Source organism: Rhamphochromis sp. 'chilingali' (genome assembly GCF_963969265.1).
Source record: "Rhamphochromis sp. 'chilingali' genome assembly, chromosome: 7".
NCBI lineage: Eukaryota > Metazoa > Chordata > Actinopteri > Cichliformes > Cichlidae > Rhamphochromis > Rhamphochromis sp. 'chilingali'.
The window spans coordinates 41,175,197-41,199,913 of NC_137934.1; the positions used below are offsets into that span (position 1 = coordinate 41,175,197).

Below are 24,717 nucleotides of genomic sequence, written 5' to 3' on the forward strand. Positions count from 1 at the left end.
AAGGCTAGACCGTCCCATTTCACAAGCCTCTCACTTTCGCACTTCTCGTACTTATAGTACGCGCCGTACGTAGTACGCGTGCGGTCGCTGGATTGGGACACAGCCTGGGCCTGCCAGAGTCAGAAATGAGGATAAAACAGGAAGTTTGACAGCAGTGAGTTCCTGCAGCGACCTCTCGTTTCTCTCCTCAGTGCTGCATGTTCATGAGCTTTAAATATGTCATGTCCAAAATGAGCAAATTTTTCGACATGACCATAATATGTGTGAATGGGTTCCTAAGTGAGGACCACAATTTCGCCAACAAGTGTCAGGAGTTGTTGGGTTCGATTTAGCAATTATCTCGGGGGTTCTAAAATATCCTCCTGAGACCCAGGGAAAAAAAAGTATTTTGATTTTGATTTTTTTTAATATAAATCAAGTATTGGCTTGGTAAAAAACACATTGCAAAAACAATTTTGTTTTTAACAGATTTTATTTAAATTTTACAACATGTGCACTGCAGTGCACAAGGGGAGTTCATTGATCACGAATGTGAAACTAACAAAATTCAAGAGCTGATTAAAAAAATTAAATGCTGCACTGAAATCTTTGTAAGCAGGATTTTAAAACATATTTACATAAAAACTAGAGATGGACCGATCCGATATTACGTATCGGTATCAGTCCGATACTGACCTAAATTACTGGATCGGATATCGGAGAAAAATAAAAAATGTAATCCGATCCATTAAATATCACGAAAGCACCTCACAAAACTTGCAACATGCCGTAACTCACCTCAGAACGCTAGCAGTCGGAGCAGTATGCATCACGTGATAGAGCGGCTGTGGCATGGGGACCTGTCGGTGGTCTGGATAGCATGTGGAGCTTCGCTAGCAACCTGGCATTTCATCACCGACAAAGTTATCCCCGAGAGAAGTAAAGCAAGTGTGTAAGTCCATCTCTGAATGTTTGTAAAGCATTCCTGCGTTAAGCTTAACAACTGATATATGGAGTGACTGCCTCTTCTTGCTGCTTCTTCAATCATGAAACTGATCAATGATCAGCTGATCGGCTTTTCTGTCGCGAGTCTGTCTCTCTTGTTTGTTTTTGGCCCACTTTGCACCAGAAAGAGGAAACCAGCGGCTGAACAACAGCAGCACGTTTAAGCTTGATCAGCTGTTGTTAGAATTTATTTAATGTTACTTTCTACTGGAGGATCTTTTTCTACTGCTGATGTAACTGTGCAGGGGCGGATCTAGCAAAGTTTAGCCAGGGGGGCCGATAGGGCATGAACAGGGAAAAGGGGGCACAAAGACATACTTTTCTTTCTTATTCTCATTTAAAATGTTGAGCTTTTAATAAATAATTATCTGACAGCCAAAGTTTTAATTTGATGTAAAATGAATAGAAGTCCATTACTGTATATAGTGACTATTAAGTCTAATATACCCTAGTAAGCTATAGTACTTTTTCCTTTGGGAAGGTACCATCTGTGCAGTCTGCAATTTTGTTGAAGAAAGATGTTGAATCTATTTAATATTTTAATATATTGAAAAATAATTTATTTCTGTGCATTTTTTTTCACACTGCATCAAATTAAGGTTGATTACGTCGATTAAGCATCATGAGGTGGAGCGTGAGGGGTGGTTCCCTATTTTTTATTTATTTATTTTTGTTGTTGCTAGGAGTTGGAACCCTATTAGTTAGGTTGCTTAATATTTACGCTAAGTACTCTTTAAAATACCAGAATAGGGAGGATGGTGCAGGTTTAAGTTTATTAGATTGATCAGTATTGCTGAACTATGAAATTTTTTTTTTGCAAACAGGTATAACAGAATAGCTTTAGTGTAGTTGTTGTTTTAAACTTGAGTATGAACTTATACAAAATGCAGCAAGATATTTAAAAAAACAGTTTTGTTGATTAAAACACACTATATCGGATTCATATCGGTATCGGCAGATATCCAAATTTATGATATCAGTATCGGACATAAAAAAGTGGTATCGTGCCATCTCTAATAAAAACATCACAAAACAGTAGATCATGGGTCAACTTAGAAGTCACTGACATTTCACTGGCTGTAGGCCATTCGTCTAGGAAAAACTGATTGCACTGGGTTTTTTTTAATTTATTTCACAAACGTCCATTCATTTATGATATCTAAGAAAGCACTACGATTTTTTGGATACACAGAGGAACATTTGGCACTTCACACATCTCACATATGTTTTACTGTTGCACCCAAGCATTCTGCACCTGAAAGGCCTTGGGCTGTTAACCATTTCAGGCAAGTGGAGTGCACCATATTTTCTTACACTCTCATCTGGTTGGGGCTTCCTTTTCTTGATTTCTGGAGAGAACTCTTCCTCACTGGTATTATTTAGGTCTTGTTCCCATGTTTGTCCCTTGTTTATCAGTTCTTCAGCCAAGAGGAGCTTGAACTCCAGGTACTGTGTATTCTTTTCAGCTTGTTGCATGGCCTCGCTGTCTTGTCGATAATGAAACCATCAGTTGGTGATGGCTAGATCAATGAAATGAAGTATGGTGCGAACAGTCCACTTCTTGGTCCGGCTAGATATTCTGGAGAAGCTGAGCATGCCATCACATAGGTCATCCCCTCCCATGTTGATATTATATTCTGCAACCACTGCAGGTCTTGGGACTTGGATTTGTCTCTGTTCTTTCTTTGACCATCTGGAACAGGTATCCTGGGGCTCAATTCCATGAGCAGTTGATGCCATGACAACAGGCTTGTTGTCCATCCACTTGGTGACTGCTATTTCATCAGGTCTCCGTACAATCATTTCTGACGAACCTCTTGGTTTTGAGCTCAGGATGTTGTCAGCCGTGAAGTGGCACTCTTTTGGGATTCGATTCTTTTGAATTGTTCCTGTACCTAGAAGGCCCCTTTCTTTAAGAGCATCCAGAAGACTGATGGTGGTAAAATACCGGTCAAAGTAGACTAGTGATTCTCTAGGAAGTGTCTCTGTTAAACGCAGGACTGCATTTCCACTTATTCCCATCTGTTGGACTTGAGTGAAGGTGTTCTTTCCCATGTAGGTTTCAAAATCAAGCACTAAACCACCTGGACTTGCAAGAACAAACACTTTTAATCCTGTTGGATTTGGCTTCCCAGGTACAAACTGACGAACTGGACAACGGCCAGTGAATGGAACGATCTGTTCATCAATACAGACCTTGGTTGGCCTGGGCAGATTGAGGCAACCTTGGAGGACCCTCTTTAGAACTGGTCTGACTTTCCACAGGGGATCCTTTTTCTTTTCGCTTTCTGGCACACTGAGATCGTCAACCACTTTCAGCGAGGACCTGATCTTGTAGAAACGATCACGTGTCATGGAATCAGCTATAATTGCGACTCTTGTTTTGGCAGCCCAGTACATTCTAATTCTCGGATATCCAAGGCATGCCATGTACACAGAGATTCCTAAAAAGGTATTGATCTCCTCTGGTGTTGTGTTTAAATTACACCCTGAATCCCGTACCATACGCTGGTTGGTGAAGAAGGACAAGTCCTGAATTAGTTTTTTTATCAACATACTGCTGGAAATACCGCTGTGGGCTCCAATCATTACGTGTCATTAGTGTGCCATCATCTCGAATTCTGCATTCTTTCAACACAGGCATGAACCTAAGATAAAGAAAATTACTTAGCAAAACAAAAGTCAGAAAAATTATTTATACTCAAATATCCGATATAGTTCACTTAAAACACTTTTACACTATCTTTACAAGTTAAATTAATTTACTGTAAAACATTTCTGTATGTTACTGGTACTTTTGTACTCAAAATCAAAAATTCCAGATTCTCCTACATGTTGGTTTTGGACCAGATAGGACGACGGCAGATTTCAGCTGGCCCTGTGTCTTTCTCCATTACATCTGGCCCTGCATCTTGGTCATCTTCGTCTGGTCCCGCATCTGGGTTCTCACCCTCTCCTGTCTGGCTCACATGACTCTCATCTTCTGAAAGATCTATGTCTGAATCTCCCTCAATGATTCTGTTAAGAATTCTCTCTGCCTCTGTCAAAGAGCTGTCTACTAGAAAAATGTGAAATAAAAATAAGTACAAAGTCCTGACGTGCACTGGAGTACACATTAATAAATTAGTCATTTGCTCTGTGAAATTAAATAAGCTTAGTTCTGAAAACTTCCTCAAATTACTTACTAGATGTTTATTTTTGAAAATTTATCAAAATATGAGGTGCAAAAACACTTTAAATGTAAATATCATGCTTACCTTTCCTTCTTCCATAAAATGTGCTTGTAGGGATGCCAGCGATTTTGAAAAGGAGGGAAAAGGATAGTTGGCAAGGCCACACCCCCACACATGTGACATCATTTTAAAGGTACACTTGTCCTCTCTAAGAAACAACAGGACTTAGCAGAGTGGCATGTAGAGTATGAGAGATACAAGCAAAAACTAAATGTGTACTACAGTGCACAAAAATGAACTGCTGGGTCTCAGGAGGATATCTTATGACCACCTTCCATTTAAATTCTCTCCACAGCCCAGAATCAGCCAGAATAAGTCATCTTAAATTGCCCTCAATTTTCTTCGTTAATTAAACTATTAATCTCACTATGATCGGAAAGCAAATTGGCTGTTTGTGCTTTTTTGTGTTGTTGCTCTAGGTGCCTTATTTTGGCCTCCAATTCACACCGCCTGGCCTCCCTTTTTTTCCTGGCACTTGCAAATGATATTATGCAACCTCTCATATGCTACAATGACTGTAGCATATGTTTATGTTTTATGCCTTAGCGCAATCCCAGAGAGTTAAGGGCGATATGTTGAGTTATATTCAATTCTAAGTATTTAATTTGGTGTGTATGAACTCACAAAACTGGCTATCATTTAGGAATGAGGCATTTAATCGCCAAAGTTTTCATTTTGGTGTCAATCCTAAGTCCTATGAGAGTGACTTGGTTAAATTTCAATATTGTTAATTCTATGTTCTTCTGTTTTGGAGGTAAAAAAGAAATCTATCCTATAGATCCATCCTATAGGAACCGTGCTTCTGTAAGAACCTGTGCATTTGCTAGTTTTTAGTGTCGTTTTAAATATTTTGTATATGTTTGCATGTTACTTGTTTGTTTGTTTTTTGTTGGTATATTTATGTTAATTTGAATTTCTTTTATCTGTAAGCCAATTTCCCCACAGGGAGAAATAAATCTGTCTTTCTAAAAGACATTTTGTGAAAGTTTTACCATTGATAGTCTCCTTCTAGACAAATAAACCAGTCTCGAGACTTAAATATTGTCTTGAGCACTGTTAGTGACAACATATATAAATGGCAAAATAAAATAAAAATGCTTCATGAATATCTCATAATTGTATATATTTGTGCATTTGAGCTGAGCATTGAGCGGGGACTTTTCACCATCGATCGATTATGATCAATGACAGTGAACCTGAGCACCTCCCCTACCTTTGGTGTGCGCTCACGCAGCTTGTAGAAAAAGTTTAGTGTGGAAGAAGTTGTAGAATAAAAAGGGGATGTTTTTTCCTCTTCTAGTTTCATTATTTTAATGTGGCACTATTAGTTCATTAGAATCATATAACCAGCTTTGCATTAAATATATACTGAAGTTTTTGATCTTACATTAGCTTTTGTATTACAGTGATTGTTATAACTCTAGTTTGATTTTTTACTTACAGGTACCAGAATAATATGATCTTTCATTGCAGATGTGACCATGATCAACTTATACATATTGCAGTTTGTTGCTTATTATAGAGTTGTGCTCAAGTTAATTAAGGGTTAAAAGCTACAATCAGCGTGAATGTCTGACTGATCTATGGAGGGGAAAGGCTTCGAGCATAGAGGGCCGCACGCGCCTACATACCACTGATATCATATTATTCTTTGTGGTCTTTTATTCAATTATGTTTTTTGCTAAGTTTAAAGTGGTAGTTAATTAAACAACATTGATTAAAATATTAAATACCTGAGTCAGTTTCCGGGTTTTTTAGAGAATCAGTGAAAAGCATAAATCATCACTTTCATGTTTAATAATTAATGATTGAAATGAACTGAACAGCGTTTAGAAGATTTGTTAATTTGTTTGTCTTTTGTTAAAAAGAGTGGTTTCAATAATTTCAGACACACCTTGCAATTGTGCTTATGATGAGTTGGCACTTGGTCTTTTGAAGGTCATAAGCTTCGTTTGCCGTGATGGTCCGGACTGATATATTGCAGGTTTTGACTTTGAGTGCAGAGGGCTAAATGCAAACATGCTTACAAAGCACTTATACGATGTTATTCTTGGTGATCTTGTGCTCAGTTATTTTTTGTTATGTTTTAAGTAGTGGTAGCTGACCAAGCATTATTCATTTAGTATTATACACTTGTTTTAGAGCAATACACACTGATCGTCTTAATCAATGTGGAAGTCCTTGTAGCTGCAATGTTGTGTCTCTGCAGGGGACGGATGGCTCCAGGAGACGGGGGGCAGTTAGCGTCTGCCCTCGGGAAGGAGACAATGTTATTTTTCTGTGTTAAATAAAACTGTCAACATTGATTGTATAACACCTGTCATTACGCATGAAGGGGCATTCTAATACCCTGATTTTTACAAAACTATGGAGATGTGTTTTTTGTGATGAGATCTGAGGCTGTCTGCATACGGTGTCCATCTCCCACGTGTGTGACCATTAAAATCATCGTTTGACTTGACCCGGCCGGACCAGTGTTGTTATTGTGGTGTTTCTCTTGTCTCCATCCCCAATATTTTGAACCATAACAAAGTGGAGAAGGTGGAGCTGAAAAGCTGACATAAAACAATTAAAACTAAAAATGGGTGCAGCAAAATGTGTCGATTTAACCGCCATGTTAGCTGTCAGTGCTGCTGCACCAGCAGCAAGCGGTAACAACTAGTGACAACCAGTGAGAACCAGCAACAACCGGTAACCAAGCCTCACAGTCAAATATTGTTTGAAACAGATACTTGGATTTCAAATAATTTAGAACTGATACTACCTTTTATGTGATGCTCCTCTTCTATCCAAATCACCTGAAAGGCAACAAAAAAGATTCTCTATCCCTGGTGATTGCTGCAACCAGCAGCACAGCAGTGAAAAAAAAGCAGTGATCATTTGTATGTAAACAACACATGAGTTATTGGATGTGATCGCTACAGGTTATCACATCCAATACGGCAACAGCTCTTGAGCAATGTGCGCATGACATGACAAAGGTTAATAAGAGGCCTAACATTGTAGAGGGAAGCCAAAGTGTTTGAGGAGAACTCGGAAAGACACAGGCCATCACCATGGACTCAACCAAAAAGGATGAATGCATGTTGTGTGCATGCTGCATACCTATGTGTTCAAAGTAAAACGTGTGTACTGAACAGAGCATTTGCCATCCAGAAGCATTTATTGTATTTGTAATCATGCTTTTGTATCATATTTTATGAAGAAGACTAGTCAGTTGGCAATATGGTGCCACCTGTTGTCATCTTCTCTCTGCTCTGATTCCCAAATGTGGTCAAACATTAATATATAGTTTTTTATACACAAGTACTTGGAGAAACAAAGGTTTCTGGGGCAATGTGCTCATTTAAAGGCACATATAGGGCTAAGGGCTCAGTTCAAACACAGTGGGTTGTGGGGATTAATCCAGCTCCGACAAGTCTCAGGCGGATCTTACCGCTAGCAGCCCAGGAATAAAGCCCCCGAAGATCTGCCTCTTTCCGAAGACGACGGAGCAGGACAACAAAGCCGGCTCTCTTCCCCCGCTTCCTCCGACGAGGCCTCTGAAGCAAAATTGAGCTGACCGGCAAGAGTGGAGGTGAACCGGGTGCTGCGTCGCGCTCAAGCGGCGGTGGGAAAACAACGTCGTATCGTTGACTCTGAAAGTTATCCATAGCAGATTTGATCGGCAGTAACGCATGGCGATCATAAATCCGAAGGGAGATGACATCGGACAAAGCTGTAGCAAGAACACTTGCATAACATATGAAGTAAACAAACACACGGACGGAGGCAGCGGCACAGCCAAACACAGGCGCCATCTTGCTTCTTGGGACAACAACAGTAATGAAAAAAATCACACAAAATATGACTCTTTTTTTTTTTTAATAGTTTTTAACTTAAAATGGCACCAAATAGTATACCCCCAAAGCAAACCTTTCGGTATGCCAACATTTCTTCAGCTATTTTCAGGGCAGGGTCGGATGATGATGAGCTACAATAAAATGCATCATGGCCTCAATTCAATTCAATTTTGTTTATATAGCGCCAAATCACAACAAAAGTCGCCTCAAGGCGCTTCATAGATACAGAGAAAAACCCAACAATCATATGACCCCCTTTGAGCAAGCACTTTGGCGACAGTGGGAAGGAAAAACTCCCTTTTAACAGGAAGAAACCTCCGGCAGAACCAGGCTCAGGGAGGGGCGGCCATCTGCTGCGACCGGTTGGGGTGAGAGAAGGAAGACAGGATAAAGACATGCTGTGGAAGAGAGACAGAGGTTAATAACAGATATACACTACATTTTCATCAATGACATTTTTCATAAAGCAAGCCTACAAAAGCCTATATGTCATGGTCCTGGGTCATTTTGACCCAGTGTTCTTAGTTTTCCTGTAGTTTTGTATTTTGTTCCTTATGTCCATTGGATTGGTTGGTTTGGTATTTGGATTCCCCCTGTGTCCATGTTTTTATTGTGGTGTTTGTTCTGGTACCGTGTTCCCATCCTTTGTGTTCTGTGTTCTCCTCATCCCCCCATATTCATCCTTCTTCTCTGCCTCTCTCTCTCTGTGCTCATCTCTGTGTACTGTGTTGTGTTTAAGGTCCACATCTTGGTGTCAGTATTTTCAGTTTCGTGTCCTCCCTGCTCGCTAATTGTCTTCAGCTGTGTTCCCCGTGTGTTCCCACTTCTCTCATTACCTTCTGTGTATTTATGTCAGAGTGTCCCTTTGTTCTGTGTTGCGTCGTCCCTCTAGGTTGTGTGCATTTACCGTGTCTTCCCAGCGCCTCAGCTTTAGTTGCTCCCAGGTTAGTTATTGTATGGCTTCTTATGTTCCTGTTAATAAAGACCTGCCTTTGAGTTCATCCCCGTGTGTCTAGAGCTGTGCATTTGGGTCCTCTCTTGCCTTCACACAGCCGCCGCTTGACACTATATTTAGATGAAGGTCAGATGGAGGTCTCAGACTGCTTGCTGCTGGATTGGAAAAGAAAACACCAAAAAAGAGCCACGTGACAGCAACTGCAACATTGCTACTAAATTTGAAAAGTGACTTGTTGATGACTTGTGATGTGTTGGAGCTTTTGCTCCATAACCTTTTAGTTCATGGTGCGCAGAAATCATTTGAGCCACATGTGATTCCGAAGATCCTCCAGGGTGAAGCGGTCCTTGTAGTGCTTCCTCAGACACCCCGTCAAAAAATCCCTGCATTCTTTACAGAAATGAAATACTCTTGTTAAAGTTATCCACAAAGTTATTTCACCTTTCTTATATCAACAGCCCTTTTGGCAGAAATCTTACTGTTTGAAATGTCAGCTAAAATCGGTGGGTTTTGGTTGATGATCTTGTAGTCGCAGTCAAATGGTAACTTGTTGTGTAACAGCTGGTACATCACAACACCCAGCTGCCAGGCTGTAGTATATTCTGCAGAGCAGAAGCCGTACATGAACCACTCTGGACTATTGTAGATCCTGGTTCCTAAAACACAAAGATAAGAAGAATTAATGGGGAGGGAACATGATGTGGAGACAGTTCATGACAGCACAACGCTGTGGCTGAAAACATACCTGCGTTCCTCCTGAACCTTTGTCCCGGAGTAAACGTGACTCCACAGCCAAAATCGATGTATCGCACTCGGGGTTCCTCCGAAGATGTTTCAATTAGAATGTTGTGTGGTTTAATATCTCGGTGGAAAACCCCCTTGTTATCCATCGTAATGGCTGCGTCAACTAGTTGTTTCATTATGACCTAAAAGAAAGGAAGCCATATTTGGAGCACAGGACATTCTCTATGAAAAACTGCTGTAAGCTCCAAATGCTCGTCACTTACCTTAACATGTGTCTCTGACAGAGGTTTATCTGTAGTTTTGAGGTAATTGTCTAAGTCCATGCAATTTTCTGGTTTCTCAAAAACCATAACAAGCTCATCTTCCAGATCAAACCAGTCAAGTAGAAGTGGGGTTATACTGCTTTCCGTATCATGTGGTCCAGCCCCAACTTGTATCAGTAGCGCCACCTCCAGGGGAACATCAGTACTTTTCCCATTCCAATCCTTCAGAAGGAAAGTTACTTCAGGTCAGTATTCAGAATTTCAACAAAAGTAGCTATCAGCGTACAGACAGTTTTGAAATAGTCACAAAATGACCTGATCTTTAAAAAGCATTCTTTCCACTGAAACATGTCAGTTTAAACAATAAGGTGACCCACTGTTCATAGAATTCGACCATATTTCCTGACGATTTCACACACAACTGTGAGACCAGTCTGGTTCATGCACGGAGGAAATACGTGCCTTATGCTTGATGCCTGAGAAGGCCTGAAATAATATAAATACTAGGGCTGCCACAAACGATCATTTTGATAGTCGACTAGTCACCGATTATTTTTGCGATTAGTCGACTAATCAGATCATCCATTGGACGTAAAACTACAGCTTATTGCACCAGCAGCATCTGCTCTTATATAACTATCATTAGCTTACAGCTTTAAGTGTTTAAGGTCTGTGCTAACTAAAAATAAAGACAAGATGATAGTTTATTAAATTTTAATGAAATTTGCAGATTGTTTTGGTGAAGTTTAATAAACTCCTTCTATCTAAAATATAACAGGACACCGGAGTATATTCTGGAGCATCTCACACTTCTGATAATCAGTTGTCTGCTTGATGTTTATTCAGCTGTGTAAAAACTATAACTTTAATCTCAGACAAACTGATTTACTCAGGAACAAATAAAATACTAAAAAAAAAGCCAAACAATAACATTTTAAGTTATCTAAGTGACTCATATATATTTAACCTGAGTAGCGAAAGACGGCGGTGGGTTTGAAAAAGATTTGCGGGGAGTCCGGTGTTCTCACGGCGCTAGTGAGCCTAGCCCCCGGCTCGCTAACGAGCTAGTGGGTAACAGATGTCTCCGAAAACGTCGGAGCGCTTTTGAAAATATGCGGTGTCTTGATAAACTGAGCAGATATTTGAGGTTTACACAGCTACATTCTCGCCTGAAAATATGTTAAACGTTTATTTTGTGACCCAGAAAGAATAATAAGAGTAACATTAAAACTAACTAGCTGCCGCCATTGTTGGAAACTGCGCTGGGCCGCGCTATGAATTCTGGGACACAGCTGCTTCTTCTTCTTCTTCGGGGTTTAACGGTAGCTGACATCCTTGTACATGCAGTGCTGCCATCTTCTGTTTCAGTCCGTTATTACACTCTTAAATCCTGCCACTTACTCCTGCGTCTTTTGTGATCTTACAAAGCTTCAAACGACGCGTCGACTATTAAATCAGTCGTCGACGATTTTGATGGTCGACGTAATCGTGACTAGTCGACAAATCGTGGCAGCCCTAATAAATACCTGCTGGAATAAGAAAAGACGCTTACCATTGTTGTGCGCGCAAGTCTGCGCTGTTGAACATGTTTGATTGCCACCTGCATTAAAGACATTTTCTGGGTTAGAGAAGTACAAACAGGAATAAACTGAAGATCTGTGAAATGCAAATGTAAGAAGCCATACTGGAAAACTGTCTTTTATGCGTATTCCAGAAAACACGGTGGCAAAGCCTCCATGACCCAGCACCTCCAGCTCTTGATATTTTTCCAGGAAGTCTTCTGCAGACACACAGGAAAAACATACAGGTTATGACTTGTTACACAGAAAACAGCTGGCACAGTCCTATAGAGCTTTGTTATAACATTTCTATTAATTGGTAAATAGCAGCTACATTTTAGCAGATTAGTAGGTAGGTAACGTCACTACTGCCCAGAGTGTCTCTTATTGTCGATTGGTCCCACAGGAATCAAACCCAATCTCAAACCCCAGGACAAATTCTAAAGGATCTTGTGATCCAGCTCAGAAATATTGCCATTATCTTACCTTTTCTGTCAGTGCCGGATATCCTCGGTGAGTCACATGTTTCAGAGGGTTCCTGGGTGGGACTCTCCTCTGGGCTTGTTGTCCTGCTTTTTTTGCTGGATGGTCCCTCAGATTCGTCACTAGTGCTCTTCCGTTTGTTGCTCCTCTTAATTATACTAGAGTCGCTTGAAGGCACTATGAGAAGGCCAACTAAAATGGAAAAAGTAGTTTGACTTTAAGCATTTTCAGTCCAACTCTGTGTCAACTGCTTTCTACTGACTTTCTAAGGTCTGGCAATCGTGCATTAAAGCAATAACTGCACACTGAAAATCAACACAAAGAAGGCTAAATGAACCAACTACAAAGTTAAAGACCGTTAAGTACACAGTTAAAGTCACAAAATAAACTACATAGCCAAGATAATGTCACAGCTAAAACAGGTCTTATCACTTACATTTCAAACTGGATTCCCCAGAAACAAAGTGGCTGGGACCCGGTTTTGGACCTCCACTGCTTTTGCTTTTTTTGGAGGATTTGTCCAGTCTTTCAGGTAAGTCCCTTCTCTTTCTTCCCTCTATTCTTCCATCTGGAGTCATCTTCACCAGTGTGGAGATGCAAGGCTCTGTTTGGTGTCCTGAAATCAACAAAAGATGATTTTGTTTAAGTCAAATTCAGTTGCCTCAAATAAAAACCCAGAAGCATGCATAATTACCATATGAATCCCATTTGACTTACCTAGAGGGTTATTCAGATCCACAGGACGTGGTGCAGTATAAGTTGGCCAAGACTTTGACATTGTGTGATTCATTTAGGTTAATTTAGTTTCAGGATTTCACTCTTCACTCTGCAAAGATGCAATGAGCTGTGTGTGAGAACTATGATCTTTAGTGTCTTATAACAATGTCTTATAACAACGAGGTGATGACATCACAAGATTTTGGAATTCTTGGTTTCCATAGCTACAGAACATCAGCCTGGGCTAGGCAGTAGTTTCTGGTGAAGGCAAAGTTCTGTAAAGATTTATTTAGGGGTGCAATATTGCAAAAACTGTAGCGCAGCTGCATAAATGCATGTTTATAGAGGGCTGCTTCAAGGTGGGAACTGTGCTTCTACAACAAAGGCCATAAAACTAGTTAGGAACAAGCAATGGATATTATAGATAATATTGTAGCTATTATACCAACAAGAAGGACTCTCTTTGGGCAGCATTTACTTGTAAGGCAGTAGTGAAGGCTAATGGATAGCTTTGCAGGCTAAAAGCTAGCAGCACAGGTTAAGTCAAAATTCACTTGATTTCAGTTTTATTTACAGCACCAAATCACAAAAACAGTTGCCTAAAGGTGCTGGAATGTGTTGACTGATCTATAAATCGTATCTGTGCGCATTATTGTGACTAGTTACTCACTAAATGTATGAGCAGTATTGGATGTAATGCATAATAAAATTATGCGTTACTGTGATGAGGTTATATTTTTCAAGGTTCAAAGGCTATAGAAAGAAAGCACGTGTAGCCCAGTGAATTTGAACTTCCACAGTTATTCTTTTTCCTTTCCTGCCTAATGTATTTTCTTATAATTTCTCAATAATTTATTTGCTCTGTTTTACCTAACCTCCGACTGTCTTGGTGAGTGTTGTGGAAGTTAGTATTGTTAGCTGATGTAACAAGCATGGTACCTGCTTCCCAACTCTATCGGTGTGGGTTTTTTTCTTTTTTTCTTTAACCGCTGGTTGTTCATATTTATGTTCCACTTGTATACCTCATCTGTTTGTATGTTGTATACTCACTGATTGTTCAATAAAGTTCTTGTTAAAATTACACACATATATATATATATATATTAGGGGTGCAACAATACACAAAATTCACGGTTCGGTTCGATACTTTGGTGTCACGGTTCGATATTTTTTCGATACAAAAAAAATGTTCATGCCTTTTTAATTTGTCATTTATTAAAATTATAAATATATATTTTAACTCAAAAGTACAGTTTTTAAATTTAACCCTAACCCTTGTGCGTGTTTTTTATTTTGACAGCGAATGCGCACCAGCGGACCACTTATGTGCAGCCCTGGTTATTTAGCTCATCATATTGCAGCCACAGAAATTCTTTTGTCCATGAAACCATAAAGCTGCACTTTCTTTTTGCCTTATAGTCTGATTTGTCATAACTTCTCCGTTTTATGGTAAGCTTTTCTTTGGCTGTCACTTCTTCACCCTGACCTGTCTTATTTGGCTCAGCAGAACTAAAATATATATCCTGCTGCTTTTACACACGCACTCACATAAGCTCAGCGATTCTCTGCGCGATCAACCTCTCACATGTTTAAGCTGCAGGAGATTTCACTTGTCATGTTTGCATAGTAAGCTAACGATTGATAAGACGATGTCAGAGGAATTGGTGCACAAATTATCATCACTCACCAATCAGTGCTGTCGCTCTCTATACACAGTTCGTGCGATTGCAAAGTGAAAGCAAAAAACAAGCGCAAATTCAAACGCGATTTCAATATGTCACATATTGACAGTATATAAGTATTGTCTTGAGCACTGTTAGTGCCAACATATATAAATGGCAAAATAAAATAAAAATACTTCATGAATATCTCATAATTGTATATATTTGTGCATTTGAGCTGAGCATTGAGCGGGGACTTTTCACTATCGATCGATTATGATCAATGACAGTGAACCTGAGCACCTCCCCTACCTTTGGTGTGCGCTCACGCAGCTTGTAGAAAAAGTTTAGTGTGGAAGAAGTTGTAGAATAAAAAGGGGATGTTTTTTCCTCTTCTAGTTTCATTATTTTAATGTGGCACTATTAGTTCATTAGAATCATATAACCAGCTTTGCATTAAATATATACTGAAGTTTTTGATCTTACATTAGCTTTTGTATTACAGTGATTGTTATAACTCTAGTTTGATTTTTTACTTACAGGTACCAGAATAATATGATCTTTCATTGCAGATGTGACCATGATCAACTTATACATATTGCAGTTTGTTGCTTATTATAGAGTTGTGCTCAAGTTAATTAAGGGTTAAAAGCTACAATCAGCGTGAATGTCTGACTGATCTATGGAGGGGAAAGGCTTCGAGCATAGAGGGCCGCACGCGCCTACATACCACTGATATCATATTATTCTTTGTGGTCTTTTATTCAATTATGTTTTTTGCTAAGTTTAAAGTGGTAGTTAATTAAACAACATTGATTAAAATATTAAATACCTGAGTCAGTTTCCGGGTTTTTTAGAGAATCAGTGAAAAGCATAAATCATCACTTTCATGTTTAATAATTAATGATTGAAATGAACTGAACAGCGTTTAGAAGATTTGTTAATTTGTTTGTCTTTTGTTAAAAAGAGTGGTTTCAATAATTTCAGACACACCTTGCAATTGTGCTTATGATGAGTTGGCACTTGGTCTTTTGAAGGTCATAAGCTTCGTTTGCCGTGATGGTCCGGACTGATATATTGCAGGTTTTGACTTTGAGTGCAGAGGGCTAAATGCAAACATGCTTACAAAGCACTTATACGATGTTATTCTTGGTGATCTTGTGCTCAGTTATTTTTTGTTATGTTTTAAGTAGTGGTAGCTGACCAAGCATTATTCATTTAGTATTATACACTTGTTTTAGAGCAATACACACTGATCGTCTTAATCAATGTGGAAGTCCTTGTAGCTGCAATGTTGTGTCTCTGCAGGGGACGGATGGCTCCAGGAGACGGGGGGCAGTTAGCGTCTGCCCTCGGGAAGGAGACAATGTTATTTTTCTGTGTTAAATAAAACTGTCAACATTGATTGTATAACACCTGTCATTACGCATGAAGGGGCATTCTAATACCCTGATTTTTACAAAACTATGGAGATGTGTTTTTTGTGATGAGATCTGAGGCTGTCTGCATACGGTGTCCATCTCCCACGTGTGTGACCATTAAAATCATCGTTTGACTTGACCCGGCCGGACCAGTGTTGTTATTGTGGTGTTTCTCTTGTCTCCATCCCCAATATTTTGAACCATAACAAAGTGGAGAAGGTGGAGCTGAAAAGCTGACATAAAACAATTAAAACTAAAAATGGGTGCAGCAAAATGTGTCGATTTAACCGCCATGTTAGCTGTCAGTGCTGCTGCACCAGCAGCAAGCGGTAACAACTAGTGACAACCAGTGAGAACCAGCAACAACCGGTAACCAAGCCTCACAGTCAAATATTGTTTGAAACAGATACTTGGATTTCAAATAATTTAGAACTGATACTACCTTTTATGTGATGCTCCTCTTCTATCCAAATCACCTGAAAGGCAACAAAAAAGATTCTCTATCCCTGGTGATTGCTGCAACCAGCAGCACAGCAGTGAAAAAAAAGCAGTGATCATTTGTATGTAAACAACACATGAGTTATTGGATGTGATCGCTACAGGTTATCACATCCAATACGGCAACAGCTCTTGAGCAATGTGCGCATGACATGACAAAGGTTAATAAGAGGCCTAACATTGTAGAGGGAAGCCAAAGTGTTTGAGGAGAACTCGGAAAGACACAGGCCATCACCATGGACTCAACCAAAAAGGATGAATGCATGTTGTGTGCATGCTGCATACCTATGTGTTCAAAGTAAAACGTGTGTACTGAACAGAGCATTTGCCATCCAGAAGCATTTATTGTATTTGTAATCATGCTTTTGTATCATATTTTATGAAGAAGACTAGTCAGTTGGCAATATGGTGCCACCTGTTGTCATCTTCTCTCTGCTCTGATTCCCAAATGTGGTCAAACATTAATATATAGTTTTTTATACACAAGTACTTGGAGAAACAAAGGTTTCTGGGGCAATGTGCTCATTTAAAGGCACATATAGGGCTAAGGGCTCAGTTCAAACACAGTGGGTTGTGGGGATTAATCCAGCTCCGACAAGTCTCAGGCGGATCTTACCGCTAGCAGCCCAGGAATAAAGCCCCCGAAGATCTGCCTCTTTCCGAAGACGACGGAGCAGGACAACAAAGCCGGCTCTCTTCCCCCGCTTCCTCCGACGAGGCCTCTGAAGCAAAATTGAGCTGACCGGCAAGAGTGGAGGTGAACCGGGTGCTGCGTCGCGCTCAAGCGGCGGTGGGAAAACAACGTCGTATCGTTGACTCTGAAAGTTATCCATAGCAGATTTGATCGGCAGTAACGCATGGCGATCATAAATCCGAAGGGAGATGACATCGGACAAAGCTGTAGCAAGAACACTTGCATAACATATGAAGTAAACAAACACACGGACGGAGGCAGCGGCACAGCCAAACACAGGCGCCATCTTGCTTCTTGGGACAACAACAGTAATGAAAAAATCACACAAAATATGACTCTTTTTTTTTTTTAATAGTTTTTAACTTAAAATGGCACCAAATAGTATACCCCCAAAGCAAACCTTTCGGTATGCCAACATTTCTTCAGCTATTTTCAGGGCAGGGTCGGATGATGATGAGCTACAATAAAATGCATCATGGCCTCAATTCAATTCAATTCAATTTTGTTTATATAGCGCCAAATCACAACAAAAGTCGCCTCAAGGCGCTTCATAGATACAGAGAAAAACCCAACAATCATATGACCCCCTTTGAGCAAGCACTTTGGCGACAGTGGGAAGGAAAAACTCCCTTTTAACAGGAAGAAACCTCCGGCAGAACCAGGCTCAGGGAGGGGCGGCCATCTGCTGCGACCGGTTGGGGTGAGAGAAGGAAGACAGGATAAAAGACATGCTGTGGAAGAGAGACAGAGGTTAATAACAGATATACACTACATTTTCATCAATGACATTTTTCATAAAGCAAGCCTACAAAAGCCTATATGTCATGGTCCTGGGTCATTTTGACCCAGTGTTCTTAGTTTTCCTGTAGTTTTGTATTTTGTTCCTTATGTCCATTGGATTGGTTGGTTTGGTATTTGGATTCCCCCTGTGTCCATGTTTTTATTGTGGTGTTTGTTCTGGTACCGTGTTCCCATCCTTTGTGTTCTGTGTTCTCCTCATCCCCCCATATTCATCCTTCTTCTCTGCCTCTCTCTCTCTGTGCTCATCTCTGTGTACTGTGTTGTGTTTAAGGTCCACATCTTGGTGTCAGTATTTTCAGTTTCGTGTCCTCCCTGCTCGCTAATTGTCTTCAGCTGTGTTCCCCGTGTGTTCCCACTTCTCTCATTACCTTCTGTGTATTTATGTCAGAGTGTCCCTTTGTTCTGTGTTGCGTCGTCCCTCTAGGTTGTGTGCATTTACCGTGCCTTCCCAGCGCCTCAGCTTTAGTTGCTCCCAGGTTAGTTATTGTATGGCTTCTTATGTTCCTGTTAATAAAGACCTGCCTTTGAGTTCATCCCCGTGTGTCTAGAGCTGTGCATTTGGGTCCTCTCTTGCCTTCACACAGCCGCCGCTTGACACTATATTTAGATGAAGGTCAGATGGAGGTCTCAGACTGCTTGCTGCTGGATTGGAAAAGAAAACACCAAAAAAGAGCCACGTGACAGCAACTGCAACATTGCTACTAAATTTGAAAAGTGACTTGTTGATGACTTGTGATGTGTTGGAGCTTTTGCTCCATAACCTTTTAGTTCATGGTGCGCAGAAATCATTTGAGCCACATGTGATTCCGAAGATCCTCCAGGGTGAAGCGGTCCTTGTAGTGCTTCCTCAGACACCCCGTCAAAAAATCCCTGCATTCTTTACAGAAATGAAATACTCTTGTTAAAGTTATCCACAAAGTTATTTCACCTTTCTTATATCAACAGCCCTTTTGGCAGAAATCTTACTGTTTGAAATGTCAGCTAAAATCGGTGGGTTTTGGTTGATGATCTTGTAGTCGCAGTCAAATGGTAACTTGTTGTGTAACAGCTGGTACATCACAACACCCAGCTGCCAGGCTGTAGTATATTCTGCAGAGCAGAAGCCGTACATGAACCACTCTGGACTATTGTAGATCCTGGTTCCTAAAACACAAAGATAAGAAGAATTAATGGGGAGGGAACATGATGTGGAGACAGTTCATGACAGCACAACGCTGTGGCTGAAAACATACCTGCGTTCCTCCTGAACCTTTGTCCCGGAGTAAACGTGACTCCACAGCCAAAATCGATGTATCGCACTCGGGGTTCCTCCGAAGATGTTTCAATTAGAATGTTGTGTGGTTTAATATCTCGGTGGAAAACCCCCTTGTTATCCATCGTAATGGCTGCGTCAACTAGTTGTTTCATTATGACCTAAAAGAAAGGAAGCCATATTTGGAGCACAGGACATTCTCTATGAAAAACTGCTGTAAGCTCCAAATGCTCGTCACTTACCTTAACATGTGTCTCTGACAGAGGTTTATCTGTAGTTTTGAGGTAATTGTCTAAGTCCATGCAATTTTCTGGTTTCTCAAAAACCATAACAAGCTCATCTTCCAGATCAAACCAGTCAAGTAGAAGTGGGGTTATACTGCTTTCCGTATCGTGTGGTCCAGCCCCAACTTGTATCAGTAGCGCCACCTCCAGGGGAACATCAGTACTTTTCCCATTCCAATCCTTCAGAAGGAAAGTTACTTCAGGTCAGTATTCAGAATTTCAACAAAAGTAGCTATCAGCGTACAGACAGTTTTGAAATAGTCACAAAATGACCTGATCTTTAAAAAGCATTCTTTCCACTGAAACATGTCAGTTTAAACAATAAGGTGACCCACTGTTCATAGAATTCGACCATATTTCCTGACGATTTCACACACAACTGTGAGACCAGTCTGGTTCATGCACGGAGGAAATACGTGCCTTATGCTTGATGCCTGAGAAGGCCTGAAATAATATAAATACTAGGGCTGCCACAAACGATCATTTTGATAGTCGACTAGTCACCGATTATTTTTGCGATTAGTCGACTAATCAGATCATCCATTGGACGTAAAACTACAGCTTATTGCACCAGCAGCATCTGCTGTTATATAACTATCATTAGCTTACAGCTTTAAGTGTTTAAGGTCTGTGCTAACTAAAAATAAAGACAAGATGATAGTTTATTAAATTTTAATGAAATTTGTAGATTGTTTTGGTGAAGTTTAATAAACTCCTTGCTATCTAAAATATAACAGGACACTGGAGTATATTCTCGAGCATCTCACACTTCTGATAATCAGCTGTCTGCTTGATGTTTATTCAGCTGTGTAAAAACTTTAATCTCAGACAAACTGATTTACTCAGGAACAAATAAAATACTAAAAAAAAAGCCAAACAATAACATTTTAAGTTATCTAAGTGACTCATATATATTTAACCTGAGTAGCGAAAGACGGCGGTGGGTTTGAAAAAGATTTGCGGGGAGTCCGGTGTTCTCACGGCGCTAGTGAGCCTAGCCCCCGGCTCGCTAACGAGCTAGTGGGTAACAGATGTCTCCGAAAACGTCGGAGCGCTTTTGAAAATATGTGGTGTCTTGATAAACTGAGCAGATATTTGAGGTTTACACAGCTACATTCTCGCCTGAAAATATGTTAAACGTTTATTTTGTGACCCAGAAAGAATAATAAGAGTAACATTAAAACTAACTAGCTGCCGCCATTGTTGGAAACTGCGCTGGGCCGCGCTATGAATTCTGGGACACAGCTGCTTCTTCTTCTTCGGGGTTTAACGGTAGCTGACATCCTTGTACATGCAATGCTGCCATCTTCTGTTTCAGTCCGTTATTACACTCTTAAATCCTGCCACTTACTCCTGCGTCTTTTGTGATCTTACAAAGCTTCAAACGACGCGTCGACTATTAAATCAGTCGTCGACGATTTTGATGGTCGACGTAATCGTGACTAGTCGACAAATCGTGGCAGCCCTAATAAATACCTGCTGGAATAAGAAAAGACGCTTACCATTGTTGTGCGCGCAAGTCTGCGCTGTTGAACATGTTTGATTGCCACCTGCATTAAAGACATTTTCTGGGTTAGAGAAGTACAAACAGGAATAAACTGAAGATCTGTGAAATGCAAATGTAAGAAGCCATACTGGAAAACTGTCTTTTATGCGTATTCCAGAAAACACGGTGGCAAAGCCTCCATGACCCAGCACCTCCAGCTCTTGATATTTTTCCAGGAAGTCTTCTGCAGACACACAGGAAAAACATACAGGTTATGACTTGTTACACAGAAAACAGCTGGCACAGTCCTATAGAGCTTTGTTATAACATTTCTATTAATTGGTAAATAGCAGCTACATTTTAGCAGATTAGTAGGTAGGTAACGTCACTACTGCCCAGAGTGTCTCTTATTGTCGATTGGTCCCACAGGAATCAAACCCAATCTCAAACCCCAGGACAAATTCTAAAGGATCTTGTGATCCAGCTCAGAAATATTGCCATTATCTTACCTTTTCTGTCAGTGCCGGATATCCTCGGTGAGTCACATGTTTCAGAGGGTTCCTGGGTGGGACTCTCCTCTGGGCTCGTTGTCCTGCTTTTTTTGCTGGATGGTCCCTCAGATTCGTCACTAGTGCTCTTCCGTTTGTTGCTCCTCTTAATTATACTAGAGTCGCTTGAAGGCACTATGAGAAGGCCAACTAAAATGGAAAAAGTAGTTTGACTTTAAGCATTTTCAGTCCAACTCTGTGTCAACTGCTTTCTACTGACTTTCTAAGGTCTGGCAATCGTGCATTAAAGCAATAACTGCACACTGAAAATCAACACAAAGAAGGCTAAATGAACCAACTACAAAGTTAAAGACCGTTAAGTACACAGTTAAAGTCACAAAATAAACTACATAGCCAAGATAATGTCACAGCTAAAACAGGTCTTATCACTTACATTTCAAACTGGATTCCCCAGAAACAAAGTGGCTGGGACCCGGTTTTGGACCTCCACTGCTTTTGCTTTTTTTGGAGGATTTGTCCAGTCTTTCAGGTAAGTCCCTTCTCTTTCTTCCCTCTATTCTTCCATCTGGAGTCATCTTCACCAGTGTGGAGATGCAAGGCTCTGTTTGGTGTCCTGAAATCAACAAAAGATGATTTTGTTTAAGTCAAATTCAGTTGCCTCAAATAAAAACCCAGAAGCATGCATAATTACCATATGAATCCCATTTGACTTACCTAGAGGGTTATTCAGATCCACAGGACGTGGTGCAGTATAAGTTGGCCAAGACTTTGACATTGTGTGATTCATTTAGGTTAATTTAGTTTCAGGATTTCACTCTTCACTCTGCAAAGATGCAATGAGCTGTGTGTGAGAACTATGATCTTTAGTGTCTTATAACAATGTCTTATAACAACGAGGTGATGACATCACAAGATTTTGGAATTCTTGGTTTCCATAGCTACAGAACATCAGCCTGGGCTAGGCAGTAGTTTCTGGTGAAGGCAAAGTTCTGTAAAGATTTATTTAGGGGTGCAATATTGCAAAAACTGTAGCGCAGCTGCATAAATGCATGTTTATAGAGGGCTGCTTCAAGGTGGGAACTGTGCTTCTACAACAAAGGCCATAAAACTAGTTAGGAACAAGCAATGGATATTATAGATAATATTGTAGCTATTATACCAACAAGAAGGACTCTCTTTGGGCAGCATTTACTTGTAAGGCAGTAGTGAAGGCTAATGGATAGCTTTGCAGGCTAAAAGCTAGCAGCACAGGTTAAGTCAAAATTCACTGGATTTCAGTTTTATTTACAGCACCAAATCACAAAAACAGTTGCCTAAAGGTGCTGGAATGTGTTGACTGATCTATAAATCGTATCTGTGCGCATTATTGTGACTAGTTACTCACTAAATGTATGAGCAGTATTGGATGTAATGCATAATAAAATTATGCGTTACTGTGATGAGGTTATATTTTTCAAGGTTCAAAGGCTATAGAAAGAAAGCACGTGTAGCCCAGTGAATTTGAACTTCCACAGTTATTCTTTTTCCTTTCCTGCCTAATGTATTTTCTTATAATTTCTCAATAATTTATTTGCTCTGTTTTACCTAACCTCCGACTGTCTTGGTGAGTGTTGTGGAAGTTAGTATTGTTAGCTGATGTAACAAGCATGGTACCTGCTTCCCAACTCTATCGGTGTGGGTTTTTTTTCTTTTTTTCTTTAATCGCTGGTTGTTCATATTTATGTTCCACTTGTATACCTCATCTGTTTGTATGTTGTATACTCACTGATTGTTCAATAAAGTTCTTGTTAAAATTACACACATATATATATATATATATTAGGGGTGCAACAATACACAAAATTCACGGTTCGGTTCGATACTTTGGTGTCACGGTTCGATATTTTTTCGATACAAAAAAAATGTTCATGCCTTTTTAATTTGTCATTTATTAAAATTATAAATATATATTTTAACTCAAAAGTACAGTTTTTAAATTTAACCCTAACCCTTGTGCGTGTTTTTTATTTTGACAGCGAATGCGCACCAGCGGACCACTTATGTGCAGCCCTGGTTATTTAGCTCATCATATCGCAGCCACAGAAATTCTTTTGTCCATGAAACCATAAAGCTGCACTTTCTTTTTGCCTTATAGTCTGATTTGTCATAACTTCTCCGTTTTATGGTAAGCTTTTCTTTGGCTGTCACTTCTTCACCCTGACCTGTCTTATTTGGCTCAGCAGAACTAAAATATATATCCTGCTGCTTTTACACACGCACTCACATAAGCTCAGCGATTCTCTGCGCGATCAACCTCTCACATGTTTAAGCTGCAGGAGATTTCACTTGTCATGTTTGCATAGTAAGCTAACGATTGATAAGACGATGTCAGAGGAATTGGTGCACAAATTATCATCACTCACCAATCAGTGCTGTCGCTCTCTATACACAGTTCGTGCGATTGCAAAGTGAAAGCAAAAAACAAGCGCAAATTCAAACGCGATTTCAATATGTCACATATTGACAGTATATAAGTATTGTCTTGAGCACTGTTAGTGCCAACATATATAAATGGCAAAATAAAATAAAAATACTTCATGAATATCTCATAATTGTATATATTTGTGCATTTGAGCTGAGCATTGAGCGGGGACTTTTCACTATCGATCGATTATGATCAATGACAGTGAACCTGAGCACCTCCCCTACCTTTGGTGTGCGCTCACGCAGCTTGTAGAAAAAGTTTAGTGTGGAAGAAGTGGAGAAGGTGGAGCTGAAAAGCTGACATAAAACAATTAAAACTAAAAATGGGTGCAGCAAAATGTGTCGATTTAACCGCCATGTTAGCTGTCAGTGCTGCTGCACCAGCAGCAAGCGGTAACAACTAGTGACAACCAGTGAGAACCAGCAACAACCGGTAACCAAGCCTCACAGTCAAATATTGTTTGAAACAGATACTTGGATTTCAAATAATTTAGAACTGATACTACCTTTTATGTGATGCTCCTCTTCTATCCAAATCACCTGAAAGGCAACAAAAAAGATTCTCTATCCCTGGTGATTGCTGCAACCAGCAGCACAGCAGTGAAAAAAAAGCAGTGATCATTTGTATGTAAACAACACATGAGTTATTGGATGTGATCGCTACAGGTTATCACATCCAATACGGCAACAGCTCTTGAGCAATGTGCGCATGACATGACAAAGGTTAATAAGAGGCCTAACATTGTAGAGGGAAGCCAAAGTGTTTGAGGAGAACTCGGAAAGACACAGGCCATCACCATGGACTCAACCAAAAAGGATGAATGCATGTTGTGTGCATGCTGCATACCTATGTGTTCAAAGTAAAACG

The 24,717-nt window shown here is 40.1% G+C and overlaps 2 protein-coding genes across 2 annotated transcripts; both read right to left on the reverse strand.

Moving 5' to 3' along the window:
• Positions 1 to 9,119: 9,119 nt before the first annotated feature.
• On the reverse strand, positions 9,120 to 12,841 carry LOC308399998 (serine/threonine-protein kinase pim-2-like; the record flags this gene model as incomplete). Its single annotated transcript, XM_080887457.1, has 9 exons — positions 9,120 to 9,404; positions 9,494 to 9,670; positions 9,760 to 9,940; positions 10,022 to 10,243; positions 11,574 to 11,621; positions 11,707 to 11,801; positions 12,067 to 12,255; positions 12,500 to 12,679; positions 12,781 to 12,841. 9 exons carry the CDS (start codon positions 12,839 to 12,841, stop codon positions 9,313 to 9,315), a joined length of 1,245 nt encoding a protein of 414 aa, XP_080743583.1. The 3' UTR covers positions 9,120 to 9,312.
• Positions 12,842 to 18,447: 5,606 nt separating this feature from the next.
• Positions 18,448 to 22,161, reverse strand: LOC308400025 (serine/threonine-protein kinase pim-2-like; the record flags this gene model as incomplete). Its single annotated transcript, XM_080887484.1, has 9 exons — positions 18,448 to 18,732; positions 18,822 to 18,998; positions 19,088 to 19,268; positions 19,350 to 19,571; positions 20,894 to 20,941; positions 21,027 to 21,121; positions 21,387 to 21,575; positions 21,820 to 21,999; positions 22,101 to 22,161. 9 exons carry the CDS (start codon positions 22,159 to 22,161, stop codon positions 18,641 to 18,643), a joined length of 1,245 nt encoding a protein of 414 aa, XP_080743610.1. The 3' UTR covers positions 18,448 to 18,640.
• Between the last annotated feature and the right edge of the window lie 2,556 nt (positions 22,162 to 24,717).